Source organism: Echiichthys vipera (genome assembly GCF_963691815.1).
Source record: "Echiichthys vipera genome assembly, chromosome: 15".
NCBI classification, from domain to species: Eukaryota; Metazoa; Chordata; class Actinopteri; order Perciformes; family Trachinidae; genus Echiichthys; species Echiichthys vipera.
The window spans coordinates 19453457-19474121 of record NC_139840.1 but is presented as its reverse complement, the minus strand read 5'-3'; the positions used below and the strand labels follow the sequence as shown (position 1 = coordinate 19474121).

The following is a 20665-nucleotide window of genomic DNA, read 5'->3' as shown; positions in this document are numbered from 1 at the left end:
TTCTATTCACTTGAAAATGGGCAGGTGGTTCACCTTTAAGCATGACAAGGACCCAAAACACATCGCCATAAAAACAACACAGTGGCTGAAGGACAGGAAGGTGAATGTCCTAGAGTGGCCGAGTCAGAGCCCTGACCTGAATCCTACAAAACATCTGTGGATGGACTTGAAGAGTGCAGTCCATGGCTGCTCAACACAGAATCTGACTGAACTGGAACAGTTCTGCAGGAAGAATGGGGGAATATTCTCCAGTCTAGGTGCACAAAGCTGGTCGAGACAGATCCAAACAGACTGATGGCAGTAATTAAAGCAAAAGGAGCCTCCACAAAGTATTAAATCTGGGAACTGATCACTTTCCCAACTTTGATATTCTTGTTTTTAATTTTTTATTACTTTTCAGAAATTTAGAAGAAAAAAAACCCACTTGAATGATGTAAGGCAAAATGTGTAAATCACGTAGGAATTTTAACATTTTTTTTAAAAATTATTAGTATTAAAGTATTAGTATTATCGTTTCAGGCTGTAAAAACAAAAAAGAAGGCACTATTTCAAAAGGGTGTGCCTTTCTATAGGCACTGTACAGTACTGTATTAACCATTACACCACATATTTAGCACCTACTTTGTACCACATGCAGGTCCCGGCCTGGCGTTTATTGTCTATCCTTGGGCAGTAGCCATGATGCCTTTACACTGCGTTTGGGCTGCTGCCTTCTTCATTATGATCATCTTCCTTGGACTGGACAGTCAGGTAAAGTGTTGAAATGTGGTAAAAATCGTAGATAAGATAGGAGCTTGTCAGTTTTAGAAAAAAAAGCATAAAAAAACGATGCCTCTGAGCAAGTTCTGTTGATGCTTAAAGAAACTTTTGCCACCTTCACTTATCAGCCACATGGAAGCAAATACTTCTCTACTTGCACCTCCAGCAGACAAGGAGAAAAAGGAAGTGCATCGGCTCAGAATGAGACATGATGTTGATATTTATTTATTTTTTATATTTAGGGCATATCAAGATTAAAATAACTCTGGAAACTGCCGGCCCTGGGTCTTCCTGTTGGAGCCACCAAATGCATCATAGTGAGGATTAGTTAGACTGCTGTCAATCTGTTTATTTATTTTTTGTACATGTAAGGTAAGGTCACCTTACATGTACAAAAAATAAATGTGTCACGAAAGGCGCCCATAAATAAAATGTATTATAATTATTATTATAGATTAGTAGCAGTGAGACTTTACCACTGCCACATCACTGCTGAACGGGGAAGAAACTCAAAGTCAGGCGTCTAAATGCTGCACAGAACCTTTGAATGCGATTCGCATTAACCACAGTTTGTGTACCTGGAAAGCCTGATTACAACCGTTTCAGACATGAAGCCATCCTTTTTTTACACTGGCCATCGACGTAAACTCCTTCTGCTGGTCACCTGTGGGGTGTCCTTCCTCATCGGCCTCTGTATGGTCACAGAAGTGGGTGTCTTTTTGTAAATGGTAAAATGGACTTATATAGCCCCTTTCTAGTCTTCTGACTACTCAAGGCGCTTTAACAGTGTTTGTCACATTCACCCATTCACACTGATGGCAGTGGACATCTACATACCATCTAATCTTATCACTCACACCACATTTACACACCCATGCGCAGGTTCAGTGTCTGGCCCAAGGACACTTTGACATGTGGACTGGGGATCAAAGCGCCGATCTCTCGAAGCCACATTCGCCCCATAAGCCACAGTTGCCCCCCCATTTTGTGTCAGTGTGATTTAAAATGCAAAATGTTAACCTCTATCTGTGTCTGTTTTACCTCTGAGCATGTTTGTGGCACTGCTTTGAAATGCAAAATTACTAACGTGTATCATGTAAGCCTAAATCATGTAACCTTCTCTCTCTGCAGGGAGGACTTTATGTGTTTCAGGTTTTTGACTTCGCCTGCAGTGAGATCCCTCTGATACTTTTAGCCATTTTGGAGTCCGTCTGTATAGGATGGGTCTATGGTGAGCGACATTTCCTCCCTCATCCCCTCAATCAAAACAAATAATTATAATAAAATGAATAATAATAACTTTTTTCTATAGCAACTTTAGAAACAGCAGTTAAAAAAGTTAAAATACAGGCACAAATACAGTATAAACTAAACAAATAATAATAATAATAATAATAATAGTCCAATGAGGTAATAACCATAAATTGTGCATCAGTGTATAAACCTGTACAGAGGACAAAGGAAATTATTATTAACTTAATTAGTTAATTTATATAAGGTACTTGCAAAGAAAAAAGAACAATGAGATAAAAGGATAAAAATATAAAAAGATATCCATCAAGCAACCCATCCTCAGGGCTGATACTCACCCATGAGGTCCTGAATCTATTCCATTTTCCATTTGATCCAACATTGATTCATTTTGTGATATTTCAGTTATAAATCCATTTTTTTCTTGGATATGAAAGAGATTCCCAGAGAGCTAATGCTGTGAATTATACAAGGTACCCTCTATCCTGATGCATTATTAAAAATATTAATGTTTACAGTGAGTATTGTGACGCTACAGTGAGTATTGAGGGACATTTTCATTCAGATTTCCTGAGGTCAGACATCAGGGGACCCCTTTGAAAATGGCCATAACAGCTTATCCCCCGAGATACTTTCAGCCTAACTTTGGAGCCCTATTTAACTCTATTTCCAACAACCGAGCTTGACATGGTTGATGGATTCCTTAGGTCTAGTTTCACATGATACTTTTTCTTTAACCTAGCCTAGGGGTGGGCAATTCCGGTCCTGGAGAGCCACTGTCCTGCATGTTTTAGGTTTCTCCCTACCCTAACACACCTGAGTCTAACAATAATCAAACTGTGACAAGCATCAGCTGCTTGATAATGAGCAGAGCATTAAAATCAGGTGAACAACATGCAGGACAGTGGCTCTACAGGACTGGAAATGCCCACCCCTGATAGCCCTATTCATCATCCAGAGATGTATGCACTTATGCCCAGAGCTACCCAAGTTTTACTTCTAATATTCAAAATAAAGCTGTTTTTTTATTCCTTTTGCATTTCACCACAAACATTTTAATATAAGTCATGTGATTATAATACGAATATCTGTCTCCAAGGTGCTGATCGCTACTACAATAACATGGAGGACATGATTGGCTCTCGCCCCTTGCCCTATATGAAATATTGTTGGAAGTTCATTACTCCATGTTTGTTAACAGTAAGTGAAAAAACTAAATTATTGGTACTCTACGCTTAAAAAAGTCACTATAGTTTGAAATACACCTTAAAAAAAAAATAGAGAACACAAATGTAGACTATAAAGCATACAACCATTATAATAATAACATAAAATAAGCATTTATTTGGGACTTTTTTTGTATTTCAATCACTGAGTTATGTATATTTTTCACAGGCCATACTGCTCTTCTCTCTGGTCAAATTCGCCCCTCTGAGTTACAACAAGACCTACGAGTACCCCTGGTGGGGCCATGCCCTTGGGCTTTTTCTCGCTTTCTCTTCAGTCGCCCCGGTGCCACTGTGGTTTCTCTACAGTCTGGCTGTAACTCCAGGAACACTGAGACAGGTACTCTGAATATCACACACACCACTCAGATGAGGGCATTTTTACTCCAAGGACGGTTTCTTTCCTGTTGGTTTGTTTGTCATCAATACAGAAAAACTGGCCGGATTTCCATGAAACTTGGTGGAAGGGTATAGCATGGGCGAAGGAATACTTAGGAGCAAATCATGGGGCAGATACACAAATTCATTTTCACTTTAGTTAACGAGAAAAGCGAAAATGTGAATTTGTGCTGCGTTCATGTGGGTTTGGAATAATGGGGAAAATGAGGTCCCGACTCTGAAAAACGTACCCTGCATTAACATTTTGAGTTTGGGGCATGTCTTGGTGGAGGATCTTCTAGTTGACTTTACTTTTGTTTTTAATGTGGTTCTCTTATCGTGGTGGATTAATGATCTCTCTTTTTCTTGCAGAGGCTGGAAGTGATGACCACTCCAGCAGCTGACCTGCTCAGAGTAAACTCTGAAACATGTCCTTCCCTCAAAGAACAAGAACTTTGTGCTTTGAACACGGCTGAAAAACAATAACTCATAATAAAGTTTGACAGACTTTTGAAAAATTTATTTAACAGCATGTTTTAATTGGTTGACTCAATATTACATAATGCACAAGAGTTTTACGTCTGAAAGATTGAGGACTCTGAAATAAATCAAGTGCTTAAGTTATCACTTCATGTTCACGACGGGTGAATGATTTAACTGCAGATTTGAGGAATTGATTAAAAAAGCGAGATAGCTGACCATTAATTTAACATAATTAACAATCACAGTTTCAGAAAGTCATCTGCAGCCGACACTGAGCGTGGCACAGTTCTCAGATGTGTCCAGCAGAGGGGGATAGATGTTAGATATTAGATCACCAAGGAAACCGTCCCGCCAGAGAGTAGTCGAGAGGAGGCTCGTCTTATTATGTGCGTATACACTGTATATAGATCTATCTGTCTGTCTATCTATCTATCTATCTATCTATCTATCTATCTATCTATCTATCTATCTATCTATCTATCTATCTATCTATCTATCTATATATATATATATATCTATATAGATAGATATATATCTATCTTGTTTAGTGTGTTTATCTGTGGGTTTATTTTGATTGAAGATGTATGTTAACCAGACGTGTCGATGAGTTTGCTCACTCTAGTTGTCAGACTTTTTCTGGCACAGATATTCAAAAATGTAAAAAACAAAAACAAAGGCCCTGTTACAGCAAACGGGGAAAAGATAAACAGCATCTGTTTACATGCTGCTTACTAAAAAATGCCACAAGTCCTGCAGAATCTTACTTTGCCGTTCATTAAACGTCGAGTGCTTTGCAGAACTTTGAAGTAGCACCACGTGATTTATGACGTCAAAGCATCATCAAAAATTCCCAGTTAGTACAGCACAATGCTATCATAACAATAATAATGATACCTATTATTATATAACGCTAAATTTGAAAATGCATTCAGCTTCCATGGATTGAAATAAGTTTGAATTAAAACATATGAACATTTCCTGTATGCTATTGTGAATTGCATCATTAATCTAAAATGTGGATTTCTCATGTAGGCAAAGTAAAAGTTCAAAAAAATTGACTTCTATCTTAATGTTTCAGTGACTCATGCCATCAATGGATACATAAATACACAAAGTTGAGATTATTGTCTTTGTTACATCTGTTTATTTATACATTTTTTTTTATCTTTTTAAAACTGTATCTGTTTGTTGATGTTGATATTGTCATATTTCAAATATCACTGAACACCTGTAAAACCAACATCTACCAAAATCTCATTTAAAATGTCACCGTGACTTTTGAGGAAGAAAAATCAGAATCATATTTCGTCAAAATCCACCTGGAAATACATAAAACTGAAGTAAAAAAAACCCAAATGCATCTGAAAGGCCTACAATTTATCAGGGGACATTTTACAATAATGTACTTTTCTTTGCAAATTTAACACGGACCCACCGCTGGGAGAGAAATGGGACAAGGTGTGTGAGCTGAAAGCCTTAAGACTGTGTGACAACCGTGATAAATGCAGCCGGCGCTGACACGGCTATGGAAAAAGACAAAATATACCTTTGTCTTGTCACAATAATCCTAATCTATTTGAAGATGGGGCCACATTAGAGAGAGCGAGAGAGAAAGGAGGAAAAAAAACAAACAGGAATGAAAGCAGATTTGTGGTCAGCAGTGATAAATGTTGCTACATCAGAAACGGGGCTCAGTATGATGTTTCTCTCTAATGGCCTGATTGCTCAATTAATTCTGCGGCCCGTTCTTTGCCGGCCCCCTTTAATGTGGAAACTATATTTTCTCCCAGATTAGTATAGATACATGCTGACAGTCTGCACTGCTCAAGGTATTTGGGAGGTATAATTCATTCATAATGCCACAATGTGCCCCATCTATCATCTCAGGTTCTTCATCCGCTAACTTGCCGCTTGCTCCCTCCTCTCATTCCAAGCTCCTGGCTCTTCTGGGGCGGGTGGAGTGTGTGTGTGTGTGTGTGTGTGTGTATGTGTGTGTGTGTGTGTGTGTGTCTCTGTGTGTGTGTGTTTGTATATGTGTGCATGCATATATGCGATTTAGCCATGTGAGGTTGAGATGTGAGAGGTGTTAAGATGTGAATTGTGTGTGTGTGTGTGTGTGTGTGTCGGTGTGTGTGTGTGTGTTTGGGGGCTGTCGGGTGGTGGGGTGGTGGGGCATGCAAGGTTGTGAGGTCGGCAGCTTCTCTTCTCCTGATGAATTAGCTGGCATATGCAAGCGATGAATTACCAGGCAACCGGAGTCAATTATCCAAAGAAAGAAAGAAAGAAAAAAAAACGAAACATGGACCCTGCTCTTGTGGCCCCAGGGCCCCTTTTCCAATTCAGAGTGATTTCCCCAAAATGTAGAAGGGAAGAGAAGAGAAGCAGCCTTGAAGGAGTGAGGTTGGGATGATGATGTTGATGATGATGATGATGATGAGGAGGAGGAGGGAGAGAGAGAGAGGAAAAAAAGAGACTGAATGAATGAAGCTGCGGTGTATGTGTGTCCCCATCCCACACCTTTTCCCCCCTCCATCGTTCTCTCGCTCCCCGATCAAATCCAGAAGGCAAAGCACAGTGTGAAAATGCAAAAGGCTATTATCAGGCCTTCAGAGTGCACAAATGCCACTTATGATGGATGAGAGTGGGATTTAGAAAGGCCTCCTGTCAAACACCGACTGCCACCCCTCCTTAACCGGCCCTCTCTTTTGCCTCACTTGTCTCTTGTATCAAAACCATATCAGGCCCCTCGTTGAAAAGGGCCTAAGTGGAAGACATTTGTAATATATTGAAGTGGGTGCACACACATACTCACAGTGTCCCCTGCTGTTTTTACCATTTCATTTCTAACCTTCTTTTAAAAGGGAGAGAGGGAAAGATGGAGCGTCTATAACATTTCTGAGAAAAGGAGGAAAGGTGTTGCGGCCACGTCAGGCGTCAGACTGTCCATGTGACACTGGGGGAATGAGATAATTAGCAGGAATGTTTGTGAATGTTTTCCACATACAGCAAACAAATATGTTACTTCAGTGTGTCGGAGACAGAGAGAGGGAGAAGAGGAAGTCCTAGTTTTTGAAACAAAGTGCAGCATTGAGGGAAGCTTTCATTTTTTTATGCAGAAGAAGATAATAACACTTGGAATCTACTATATTACATCCACTGACGCCAAATCCAAATCACAAGATGAACCGTGGCCACGAGTTGCTTTCGATAGACCAATTTAATCTCAATGGTTGGACTCGCAGTGTAACCGAACTGCTTTAACAGTTTAAGAGAAAAGAGGATAAGAAAAGCTCATAGTGGGCAAGCACAGCCGAGCGTCATTAACCGTTTTAAATCCTAAACTTCACGACTGCCAAAGGAAAACACAATACCATTAACAAAAGATTCTTAAGTTGTAAGAATGAGTACAGTTGAGTGAATAAAATGCTTGGAGAAGGATATAAGAATAAAACAAAAGACAATTATATCCTGAAGTTTAGCTGGCACCAAAAATGGCCTCCGCTGTGTTAGAAAAGTAAGACTTTCAATGAACCCTTGACACAAGTCGAGAAAAAAAAAAGCTTTGCTTAAAAGATATTTAGTCAAATTATTCTCAAATATAGAAAAAAATGAAATGCTCAGGATTTTCTTTTTTCAGAATCTGTTAAAGCGTAAGTCTGAAGAAAATTGACCCCATTTTCGGCATGAAACTACATCGACTTGTACGGACTACCTGTCAACATGGTCCTACTGGTAAGGCACAGACTTGTAAAACAGTCTTTTTTAATAAACCAGCTACGTTGTTGGTGCTTCGTTTTATGTGTAGGGACCCTAATCATGCTACAGCAGAGGTTTGGGGTGATTTTGAGCAGTATTAGTGACTAAAAAATGGCGTTTTGGATGCATTCAGCGCACCAACCCGAGCTCATCCGTGTTAGCCCTTTGGGGCTAAAACTGTCTTGATGGCTTACTCGATGTATTTTTTAATGCTGAAAAAACCATGGGGTCCATTTTCGCTGGACTTACACTTTAAGGTCTACTTTGAGTTCCCATAGGGTGCTTCTGCAGGTACCAGGGTGAACGCAGAGAGATTGTGGACACAGAAACCTCCAATATGGTTAAAAAAACAAACAAATCTAATCTATAGAATATTTATTTTTACCATTAAACTATTGGCTAACTTAAGCCTAATTTCCACTTCATGGTTCGGCTTGACTCTACTCATCTCACTTTTGGAACAGGTGCTTTTCTCAGTTTTGTTTCCACTGTACGACCAATGTAAGCAGGACTCTGCAGGAATCACACAGAGCATGCCAGCCCTCAACCTGGGTAAGTATCACACCACATGCTGGGATCGAGAGAAGGTGTGTAAAAACTAGAGAGCAGTAAAGTAAAAATGAATAGCTGAAAAAACATTTAATATTTGGTTGAAATGTCCGACTTCTACCACTCCAAGTGGTCATAGTATAACATTTTAACTTACCCAAGCCCAGTAAAAGGAAAACGTTTCTGCAAACCACAGATGAATGAATGAATAAACTATTAATGGTTTAGGCATCAAAACAACATGGTCAGGGTTGAGAAAAGATCGTAGTTTGGGTTAAAATACGTACGTCTATTAAGCTTTGACTCGAGACGGGACACAAATGGGAGACAAACTGTGGTCTTCCAGGTGAAAGACAAGTGTGTGTTTGACCCGACCTCCTCCCTAAGTGCAGTTTTATACTACGTCACCTGACTTCTGCTGTTCACATCTATACTTTTACGTTGAAACGTTGCACAGAGACGTAGAGGGGTGCCAAAAACGTTGTGGTTCGCAGAAATGTACAATGCAAACATGTTTTCTGCATCTGCATTGTCACAGTGTTTTGTATGAAAAAGTTATTGTCACTATATCAAGTTTAAATGATCTGAAATAAAATCCAGTTTAAAATAAATTAAAATGAATTCATGGATGGTAGTGTTGATGTACCTGAACTCGCCTGACTGTGAGCTGTTGAATTACATGAGAAATAAAAGGTGCAGAGTTGGTGTCTGTTAGTCACACATATCTAATATGGTGGGTCATTTATGACGATATCCTCCTGACTATTTGATCAAAAAAGCATGCCAAAAAAAAAAGAGCAGCTCTGTTTGTATCTCTATCTGATTTTGAATGAGGTTTTCTTCTGGAGCAGAACCTGCTTTCACTTCGGCTCACTATGAGGGAAGATGAGAAAAGTCCATGAACTTATGAGATGTAAGGGGAAAAAACTCTGACTGCAGTAGCTGTGAAATAGCTAAAGCACCACTGACACATGACAACCGGGTCATGTCCTCTGCATTGTTTCAGAGACTCAAGACTCTTTATTACAATTTTTAAAAATCAAGTTTCCTATGTCTTTATATTTCCACAATTGTCTCCTTGCACTCTGTACAGCTCTCCAGACTACCTAGTGATGCGTCTCTGCTACTCTCTGCAGTTTCCCTCTGGGACAGCCAGCCCCTTCACTTCCTCTATTACCCCCTCACACACCCTTACATCCTCCTACACACACTCACACGCACACATCACCTCCCTCCCGCCCCGCGGCGACAAGCGCTCCACAATGGAGAACAGAGTGGTTTGGGAAATGATGGCCATTTATAACTGCCTGACGCTGTATCCCACACACACACACACACACACACACACACACACACACACACACACACACACACACACACACACACACACACACACACACACACACACACACACACACACACACACACACACACACACACACACACACACACACACACACACACACACACACACACACACACACACACACACACACACACACACACAGGTTTTGGTGCTGGGGTGAGAAGATGGGAGACAAAGGGAGAGCGCTCCCTTCTTCTGGCTAATGTCACAAACACATTAACTGCACAGATGAGCACACAAAACTGTCGCATCAAATCCCGTGTGTTTCTTAACTGTGGGATGTGTGTGTGTGTGTGTGTGTGTGTGTGTGTGTGTGTGTGTGTGTGTGTGTGTGTGTGTGTGTGATGGATCGAAAAACTTTAAAAGGTTTCTGACTTTGTCTACCCTGCTAGCTCCCTACAAAGTCTGTGTAATCTCAGTTCACCGTGTGGTGTATTCACGGCGAGCGAGTGGGCGTGTTGATGATGTTTCTGGCCAAACCGGAAGAAAAAAAAAACAAGAGGGGGAAGAGGAAGGGGGATTTACAAAGATCGCTACAAAAATGTCTAACTGGAGAGAAGAAGAGATCTGGGAACTTCCGTCAGTAAGAGCCGACGCTGAAGACACATTCAAGTGGTGTGGATGGCGGCGATGTGCCTTTAGGTATCTAGTGTGCCGGAAATCCAGAGGAAGAAGAAGAAAGTGGTCAGTGCAGAGTGAAGCGTGTCTCTGGTCTGATCCACAGGAGACAAGGCACCCTGTACAGCTTCGGAGGTTAATTGACTCTTTTAAGAGCCACACACTTCCTCTGAGAGCTCATTTCTGTTCTTTTAAGCATTCAGATCCTCGTTAGCACTAGCATAACTTCCCATTTAGCACAACAGCAGAGTAGGCTGGGCCGGGGTTAGCTTCAGTCAGCTAGCCCTCTCGGCTGCTACCTGCGATTGAAGCGATGAAGCGATGATCAAAAATGTGACAAATGTGATCAAGCGACGCGATACTCGCATTGCGGGGGATTTTATCGCCTCCATTGCTCCTGGTTTGAATGCACAGTCAGTAAGAACAGACGATCTCCTGTCTGCTACAAGTGAGAAATGGAAACTATTCCTCATAAGTGAAAAGTTTATTCTCCAACATTTTCTCTGGCTTTAACACATAATCAACAGTAGCTCCGGCTTTAGTTAGTGCGCTCTGTTTCTGATGAACTGAATTAAGAAATGGAATCAGCTGAAGGTTGGAGCATGTTTGATAACTTTTTAATCTTTCCTAAATTCTGATTATGTCAAAAAACAATACAACTGTTGACAAAACAACATCACCCATCCCACTGTGGAGGTTTCAATTATCATAACATTATCTTCTTCAACAGATGCAGTTAAATGTCCATGTAATTAAATTCAATTTCAATTTTATTGATAGTGCCAAATCATAACAAAAGTTATCTCAGGACACTTTACAGAGTAGGTAAAGACCACACTCTATGACTTATTTATGATTTACATAGACCCAACAATTATTTTTATGCACCTGAATAACTTATCATCCGGCTGTGAGATACGATTGAAAGGGGAAGTTCTTGTGTCAAAACTCAAAACCTGTTTAGACTCATAATGTAGTATGAAGGGACGTCACAATATGAGATTTAGATATCACTATTTTTGTCAGAGGAGATATCACGGTTTTCACGATTATTAATCAGAATTTATTATTCGACAATAAGAAAGGAAAAAGATACATCATCTTTTGGTCTTGCACATAAAACATGTAAACCTATGAACTCATAGAACTGGAGTTACATTCAAAAAACTACTACAGTAACACATTGTGAACTCCTCTCGGCCCAGTTTAACAAGTTTTGTTTAGATAAGTAACGTTAAACTCACTAGTTAAGTTGTTGTTTTTTTTTTACCTTGACTTGAGCATAAACGAGGGGGTGATTATCTTGAAGATGTTGGATCATGTTCAAAGTGTTGGACCGTTTGCAATCCCTTTGAAACAGCATGCTTTACAAATTGGATATCCATCTTCAACAACAACTCCCTGGTCAAATGTAGATATACAAAATGCTCCCACGCTGCCGATTAAAGGCGTTTTTTTGGCAACTATAAGGCTCGAATGTCAGTTCCTTTGATCTTTTTACAGATTTCTTCTCAACGCTTCAGGTGAGGGACATTACAACAACAATGCAATGCAGGAATCAGGACTACATAGATATTAGCTTCTACAGTTCTTATAGTGATGGAAAAATCAGTTAATCCCGACATCCCTGGTAGTATAAAACTAATGAGTTATAATCCACCTTTTGCTCACTCTAAGCTTTTGTTTCTACATATTACAAGTGATAACTTTAAATAGTCAGTAGAATAATGCAAATAGGGACAGTTATTGACAATATTGTTAATGTTGTCTATGGGTTCAAATGCCAGTGGTGAATTTCTTGTTTCCACTTTTGTGCAGGGTGTAAGACAGAGATCCAGTGCTTTTATGTTAATTAGGTTGCCTGTGACTTTTATAAAACGATTGCAAGGGTGTCGGTTGTGTGTATACATTTGTATTTCTGTGAATGCATTTGCGTGCGTGTGTGCGAGGCCCCGGCCTGTCACTGTGCTGGATGGGCTGTCACTTTCTTAATTGCCTGAGTGTGACCCCGCCCCGCTCTGCTCACCTGGCTAATTACTGTGTCTTTCCAGACAAGAGATTGAAATAAATTTGACTCCATTCAAGCTTCATTGGCATGAAAAGTGAGGTTACTGACATTGTCATAATACAGTACAGTACAGCGGGTTTGTCCTTCTAGTGATATTTTACTATGAGAGCTTCATCGCTGTAACAAATGCTGACGATGAAAGACGTGCCATGTTAAACTGACAAAGTGGTGTCATAATTCACGTTTCTCCATGTTTTTAACTGTGAAATAAAGTACAAGTGAGTTGAAGTGTGTGTGAAAAACATGCATACATTTTGTGCATTGAGAGAATGGGAGCAGAAAAGACGTCATTCCCTCTGAAGATATTTACAAAACCAAAAGTTCGAGAACACAACGCGAGAAGGAACGAATTCTACCGAGGGAAGAGAAGTTCAAAAAAATAAAAAGGATGCGAGAAACGGAGCATATTGAATTGAATCAGATTGGAAGACATGCAAATGAAATGCTAATGTGATGCTAATGAGCAGATGGAGGGAGGGAGGGGGAGAGTGTCAGGTAGGAGTAAAGTTTGGTTAGAAAGCGAGCTGGCGCGACAGCAGGCAAATGGGCAACGCTTGGGTGAGCAGTGAGCGGGCTACCCATGATGCCTCCATGAGAGAGGGAACATTAAGCGATAGAAGGAAGAGATGGAGAGAGAGAGGGAGAGAGAGGGAGAGAGAGAGAGGCTTGGAGGAAGGGCCCTGTGGGCTAATGAATGCTGATTATTTCCCAAATTACATTTCACAACTTTACCGTTTCTTTTTCCTGTGGTGCACATTCTCCATCAACACCATCGTTCTGTCTGTTAAATCAGTCGTGTTCTCTGCTCGTTAATTTGTTCTCGCTTGTCTTTGAAAGCCCCATTTAACTCCACCTGAAGCAGCAGTCGCCCAATCACGCTGCAGCAACAACTATTCAGCAAAGTAAATCCTCAGCTTCCACACAACTGGCCTCCCTGTCCGCTGTATTTGTGAAGCTTGTGCTGCGTTGTCGGCTTCTGCTGTTTTTCTCAGGTTTAACTTTTCAAGTTTTAAGTGGGAAACTGCTCCAGGATCGCAGAACTCCCCAAAGCTGCAGTTTTAAACCCCTTTCACACATGCACTGCAAACCTAAATGTATCTAGGAGGAGCTGAATGTGACAACAAAATGACATCAAACAGACTTTAACCTACCAGCACCCTTTGCACAAAGTCTGTGTGATGTCCGATCGAGCCCGTGTGTGAGAATTCACAGCGAGCGAGTGGGCGCGTTGATGACATTTCTATCATGCGGCTCACGCAAAACAAGAAGGAAACCAACTTTTGAGGGTGAAGGAGGTTAATTTACGAAGACGCCAACTAATGTCAATCACCAGTGTCTAACTGGACAGAAGACTTTAAGAACTTCTTTCAGACAAATTAAAGGAAATCGTTGTTTATGACCAAATTATGAACCAGCTCTTTGACAGCCGTGTGATCTGCCTCATGTCTTGCCTCCAGCACGCTCTAACCAGGCGCCACCACTCGCCTAAACCAAACAGATATTTTCAGTAAGTGAGAATGCGTCTGACACAGACTAATCTTTTTAAATGTGGAGAGCAAACGAGACAGAACGCATTGGTCCCATCGGCTATTGTCTGTGTGTAGTGAATAGAACATGGCCCGTCCCAGTTTTACGTGGAAGTAGGGATTTCTCAGCTGCGAGTCAGAACTTTCAACTGGAACGACCCCCGAGGTCAGATTTTCGGATGATCCACACAACCCCCGAGTTGACATTTAAAGATGGCTGCCCGGGTTGTAGACAGTAAAGAAGCTCCTGTAATAATCATTTTATAAACACTTTTTACTATTTGTTTTCACAATAAGTCAGCCGTAAACATAGCTTATATATATATATAGGGAAATGCTGTCATGGTGTAATTTACATTTTTCATGTGTAAATGTGAACTACAAAGCAGGCCGTGCTAACAACGGCTAACCGTAGCCTGGTAGCTTCAGCCGTGTTTTTTTCCGACTTTGTAACTGAAATGCCGATAACTCGGGTGTGACGTTATTCCCGGCTCCAACTTCCAACATCAAAGGTAAATGGAACGCACCGATGGTATAGTAGTACAGTGAATGAGGGCAGCTGATTAATTAAAAACATGAATTGATATTTTTTGTTGTAAAGAACTTGCATGCTGTTTGTTCAATAGTTATTCTTTCCCAGGATGGACAAAGACAACTATACTTCCAAAATGTGAATACAACTGGATTATAGCACAGTTTATACACAAGTACAACAGATTAAAAAAAAAATATATATCAATATAAACATAAATGAATGAATCCCTTTAGATTTATAGAAATTGATTACTACTTTTTATTGTTTGTTAACTGTGGTGTGTTTTCACTTATTCACTGTTTATTTATGAGGCTGAGCTTGTTGTTTTTGTTGTTACTACTATTGTTACTATTGATATAGTTGTTTTGTTTTAATGATAAAATGTGATTTTATTACTGTTTTTTACTGTAATTGTTGTCGCTTCCTGTGTGGACGCCAGGAAGATCAGCGACCACTTTTTAGAAAGCTTATGTGGATCCAGATAAAAAATAGAATAGAAAAGGATTTTAAGAATGTTCTGTGGAGTTAGGAAAAACCATCATCATCAATGTTATCTACAAAACATTTAGTCAGTTACCCTGACAGTCTTTTTATATTTAAGTGTGTATTTCATTTCACTTGCAAAACTAACAAAGCCTGCCCTCTTCATCAACACTCTCACTAAATAAACTTGACTTGAACAGTTATTCTCTTTATACTTCAGTCTGTCAGAGGGACTGGGCTCTGTTAATGGTGCCACTCCGTCTTTTCCTGACACAACAACACTCACAGCTGCTTCATCTGCTCCTGTCAGTGTCTCCAAGTTAAAGACCTTCTGAAGAGACAAAGGGCAAATATCTTTTTGTATGCCTGTCGGGTTTTCTACAGCTTTTACAGGCACATACAACACAAACGCATGCACACACGCATTCATCAGATACGGGGGGAGGGGGTGGTGGTGGTGCAGTAACAGAAAATGTGATCATCTGCATACCCCTGATGTGGTGGAGGTGAGAAAGAGCATCTCGATGGCAGCCGAGCACGGGGAGGGAAAATGACAATATTTAAAATAGGAGACACAACTCCATTTCTTTTTGAACAAAATATTAATGATCTTTCATTTGAATCTCATCACAGATGCGGCCGGGGGAAAATTGCATTCTGTGTGGCAGAAGTCTGGGGAAGACATGAGACAGGATAATAGCCAATAGGTGTTTGGAGAGAGGGAGTCAGAATGAATGAGAGGGAAAGACAGAGAGAAACAGAATTGACAAATTCCCATGATGGGTATGCCATGAGAGGAGGGGGAGGAGGAGGAGGAGGGGAAGTTGAAGAACAGGGGGAGAAAAAAAGGGCCGAAAGATTGGAAATTGAAATTTATGACATTGAAAATGACTATGACGAAGACAGAGCCAGGTCCCGCTTTGCTCTCCCCTCTTTGGTAGCAGTCAACCTTGCAATGAGGGCAGATCAAACAAAAATAGGCTGTTAGGGGGGCAGGGGCGGTAGGTGGTGCTGAGCACTGTGGATGGGATGAGAGAGGGGGAATGAAGGAGGGAAAGCAGTGACGAAGGTGGAGGGATAGTGGGATGGGAGGGAGGTATACACAGAAGTGAAGGAGGACATTAAAGGAGGAAATGATGATGTTGTCAGTGAGCGATGTAAATCGCAGCGGCTACATAGTCAACAGATACAGTCGGCTGGCTGTGCGGGCCGGGGCCTGTCTCAGCTGCAGTGGCACTGACAAATGGAATATTTTCAGAGGACTTAATCAGAGGAAAATGGGCTTTCATCTGCTCGCCTACCCGCTCTGGCGCTCGCACAGAGAAATGATTGCCTGTCGCTCTTCCTCTCCCTGTCTCTTTCTTTCTCACAGTCATTGAACGTAGCCACTGAACCCTGCAGAGGTTACAAAAAGAGAATTTATCAGTTGTGTTTTATAAAAGGATATAGGGACATTGAGACACACGCAATCACACTCCCTCCGTAATAGACTTTGATTGGAGAATGCTGATAGCTGGGTTTGTTTTGCTCACACAAACTGAAAGAAGACATATTCAAAGGAATTACAGGCACAGATTCAAATGCACACTCAAACTTTTTTCTTTGTGAGGTTCCAGTGCCGCAGGTGACCGGATAAACACTAATAAATCTTCCTGCTCACCTCAGTAATCAGTCATCCATCAGCCTTCCAGAGGAAAAAGCAGAACGTTTTGTGTTCTCTGAGAAAGTACAAAGTGTGCCACTCTGAGAGCGTCCTGATACATTTCAAACACACTCATCATCCACTCAATAAAACCTATTACTTGTCATGAAGGCCTCATTTCCTACAGTTGTGTTTGATGTAGTACCTGGGCCGCTCCATCTGTAGGCCCACAGCAGCAGCAGCAGATAGGCCTCTGCAGAACAGACAACAGTGACATGATCTATTTCTCCTGTGATGAATGTACCAATCTGCTGCCCTGTTGCCCTGTCCGCCTAATTTGTTATGATGTGACACCATCTAGACTCTTTTCTATGACGATGAACTTGCTGCTTGTGTGTACCAGCAGGTAAGTGGGATGAAAACGTCGGGATGCTCTAAGATAACAGTGAAGCACTTGAAACTATACAACTGTGATCGAACTTATATACCCGGTTTTCACATCTGCTTTTATAAAATGCTTTTTCAAACTGTTTCACCCCGTGTTAATAGAAATTACATTTACTGCTATGCACCCCGAGCAATACCTGAAGAAACAATATACTTCACCCTCTCATTTTGAAAACCTCTGGCTTAGTTTAATGTGATATTAAGATCCAGCTCCCTTCAAAGAGCCATTTTTCCCATCACAAAGACACTCAGGAGTGTTTACATCATAGTTTGTATTTATGCAACGTACTTATATCAGGTTTGTGTGATATCAGAGGAAAACTCCTGCACAGAAATTCGGTTTTCTTATGAAATATAAAATTATTTTTAATTCCCGTGTCTCTCTGTCCATCTGTCTTTTCACTCTTTCCTGCTAAAGAGAAGGTTTTCGTTGCCACTGTGTTGCTGGACAAATACTTTATATAATAACAAGAATAATTATCACTACTGTTATTAAAGATGGTGCGACTTGTTGCTGCTCATGGGGGAATTGTTGGGTCTCTGTAAATCATAAATAAGTCATAGTGGTCTTTACCTACTCTATATGTAAAGTGTCTTGAAATAACTTTTGTAGTGAATTGGCAGTGTAAATAAAATTGAATTGAATTTGCTGCGGAGGTCATTTCTACAGTAATAAATGTTTGACTTACATAGAAATTACAGCGCGTTACTTTTTGTAGTTATATGTATTAACAGTGAATGAGGACAGCTTAATTTATAATATGATTGGAAACATATTTGTTTTTTCATTGGCTGACATCAGTGCTTGTACTGCCAACATTAAAATGAATTAGGGGCTTGTGGCCATCACCATTGACTGTAAATGGTTGTTATTAATTATCATCTAAATAAGTAACAGGAATCTGATTTGAGGAAAGATGACTTGATGTCTTAAGCTGATTTGTTTTTGGGAGCCATGGGTTGTTTTTTAATGCCAGAGGGAGAAGAATTGTATTCATCTGAAATCAATCTCTGTTGAAAATACGAAGTTTGGCTAATGATGGTTATGTTAAATCTCTCCATCCAGCTCGTGGCAACAAGTGTCCATCTGCACTGTGGTGAAGTCGGGCCGTGACAGATCACGGATCAGCTGGGAGAGCAACAGTGGAATTTGTCCCCTTCTGCAGCAGCAGATCAATGATAATTACCCGGCTGACACGAGTACAGTTATAACTTTACAGGATCAAGAACAGGGGGGAGAGGGGAGTGAAGAAGGAAGGGACGAAGGGCTGTGGGCCACACTGAGCTCTGAGCTGATCGATACTGTGTGAGATATGGCTGTGACCGGCCCCGAGGCCCGGCCTTATAGCAGCTCAACAAGCCATTACCGCTGTCTTTCAGAGGGCGCTACAGACCCAGAGCTTGTGTGTGCTTATGTGTGTGTGTTTTCAAAGCTGCCGAAAGGCCGTTGGTTTGGTTTGGCACCTCACACAATAAACATCAACCTGGTAAAATGGCATCACAACTAATCATAACCCATAGCAGAGTGTTTAAAGTTATAGTCCTCCAGATTTAAGTCTTATTTGGTGACGCATGTGGTTACTGGTTTCTGATGGTAACAAGTACAAGTGTCAGGTATCTACTGTATCAGCCATATTTTAATTTGAAATAATGCGTATCAACCAAGCCCCCACCACAGTGACTTCCTGGTTGATCCAATAAGGAAGTGCCGAAAATTGCAGTTTGTCCGGTGTCCACTAGGGGCAGGTTTCATAATAGAGCAGTTTCTCATTGACCCCCATGTTAAACAAGCCTTTATCACAGCATAATTTAACCTATTTAAGGCCTGGTATAAAAAAACATTATAGTCTGTATGTTTAGGTCATATCTCCATGACAACACTGAGGGGGGTGATTGTTTTTGTACCAGGCTAGTTTTTATTTTATTGGAGGTTAAAGTTTATGAATAATTAGGGGCGCGGCCTCTTGAGTGACAGCTAGCCTCTGGCCCTCACTTCTCCTCTGAGGTAAACGTCAGCCAGATGGAAGTATCTCCCTCCCCCCAACGTCACATACATGCCGTTTTTTGGTAAGAGGAAATGAGGCGGAGTCAAAGTCTGACAAGATGGCGACTCCCGTAGGCGAGGATGATTGGATCAAGTTGAGAGAACAGACGGAGATGCTACGTTGATTTTTTATACATTCTTTGGTTTGGACCACTTGGGGAGGCAAACGCCTTAAAATAGCTCTACTCGAAATACTACAATTAAAGGTGGGCTGGGATTGCCTCCGGGCGGTTCTCACCCCAATATGTGAAAAAAATATTCCACAGCCTCATGCACAGACATGCAAACATGGCCGGACGTCTATCAGAACAAACACACACACAAAGTGGCCATTACTCCACACTTACATGATAGAGTTGTGATTTTTGGACCCAGTGACCAAGTTTGTGGTTTGTTCACTGGTTCAGCGACGGCCACATTCAGCCATGTCGAAGCTGGAGTCGAGCAAAGACTCAGATTTGAAACAAAGAGGAGAAAGAGAGGACACAGAAGAAGACTAGACGGACAGGGGAAACAGTTGAGTGTGTGGTCAGTGACAGCCGAGGGCAAATCATCTTCATCTCCAAACTGATCCACTGAGATCTCACTGAGCACACACACACACACACACACACACACACACACACACACACAGACACACAGACACACACACACACACACACACACACACACACACACACACACACACACACACACACACACACACACACACACACACACACACACACACACACACACACACACACACACACACACACACACACACACACACACACACACACACACACACACACACAGGTTCATAGGTTGGCAGATGATGAGGTCTCTCTTTTAGTGACTCCTGGCCAGGATTTGTATTGTTGAATGTGAATCCAGGGGTTTTGGAGCGTGCGTGTGTGTGTGTGTGTGTGTGTGTGTGTGTGGACAGCTGGAGGGAGGGGGGCTGATGACCTAGTTAAGCCTTCTGTAAAAGTGACACAAGTGCCCGTATAACACATATTCTCATGCAGGATTGTTAGATACATACAGTAACACTGGAACTGTGATCGCGATCTTAGCGAGCAACTTTTAGCCTTAAAGGTTGAATATGTAGAATCTTTATTCAAAGCTACGTTTAAAAAAGAAATAATACACCCACAGGGCGTTTTGAGGGGTACATAATGAAAGTATTGCTTTTCCATAAAAAAATATATTTAGTCTGAATTAATATTTGTAAAAAATGTTGACGGGTTTGACAACGACGTTCTGTTTACATTTTACGAGCCACTAAGTGGCCGGCATTGCTGGTTGCCAGGGGTGTCTGTTGTTGGGTGCAGCTACTGTAGGCTGGCACTGGGTGAAATGGTTATCTCATCCCAGCAGCTGAGTGACCAGAGACGGCCAAAAACGATAAAAAAAACTCAATCAATATAGACCAAGCATTCACTTGATGGACTGTGATAAGGGAGTTCAACGGCATTAAAACACGTGCCGAAATGGCTACGTTTCTCCTTGATCTGTAAGCTAACTTTCCTGTTTACTTAGCTGTAACGCT

At 41.1% G+C, this 20665-nt stretch overlaps 1 protein-coding gene across 1 annotated transcript in view; it reads left to right on the top strand.

Annotated features, from left to right (window-relative positions):
• The window catches only part of LOC310957905 (sodium- and chloride-dependent GABA transporter 2-like), a gene marked incomplete at both ends in the record, with an annotated part of 39745 nt that overhangs the window by 6099 nt on the left and 12981 nt on the right, over window positions 1-20665 (top strand). Inside the window, 6 exon segments of the mRNA XM_083928645.1 lie at window positions 638-750; window positions 1329-1466; window positions 1891-1990; window positions 3110-3210; window positions 3406-3576; window positions 3987-4028. Of these exon segments, the coding sequence (XP_083784771.1) occupies window positions 638-750; window positions 1329-1466; window positions 1891-1990; window positions 3110-3210; window positions 3406-3576; window positions 3987-4028 (665 nt within the window).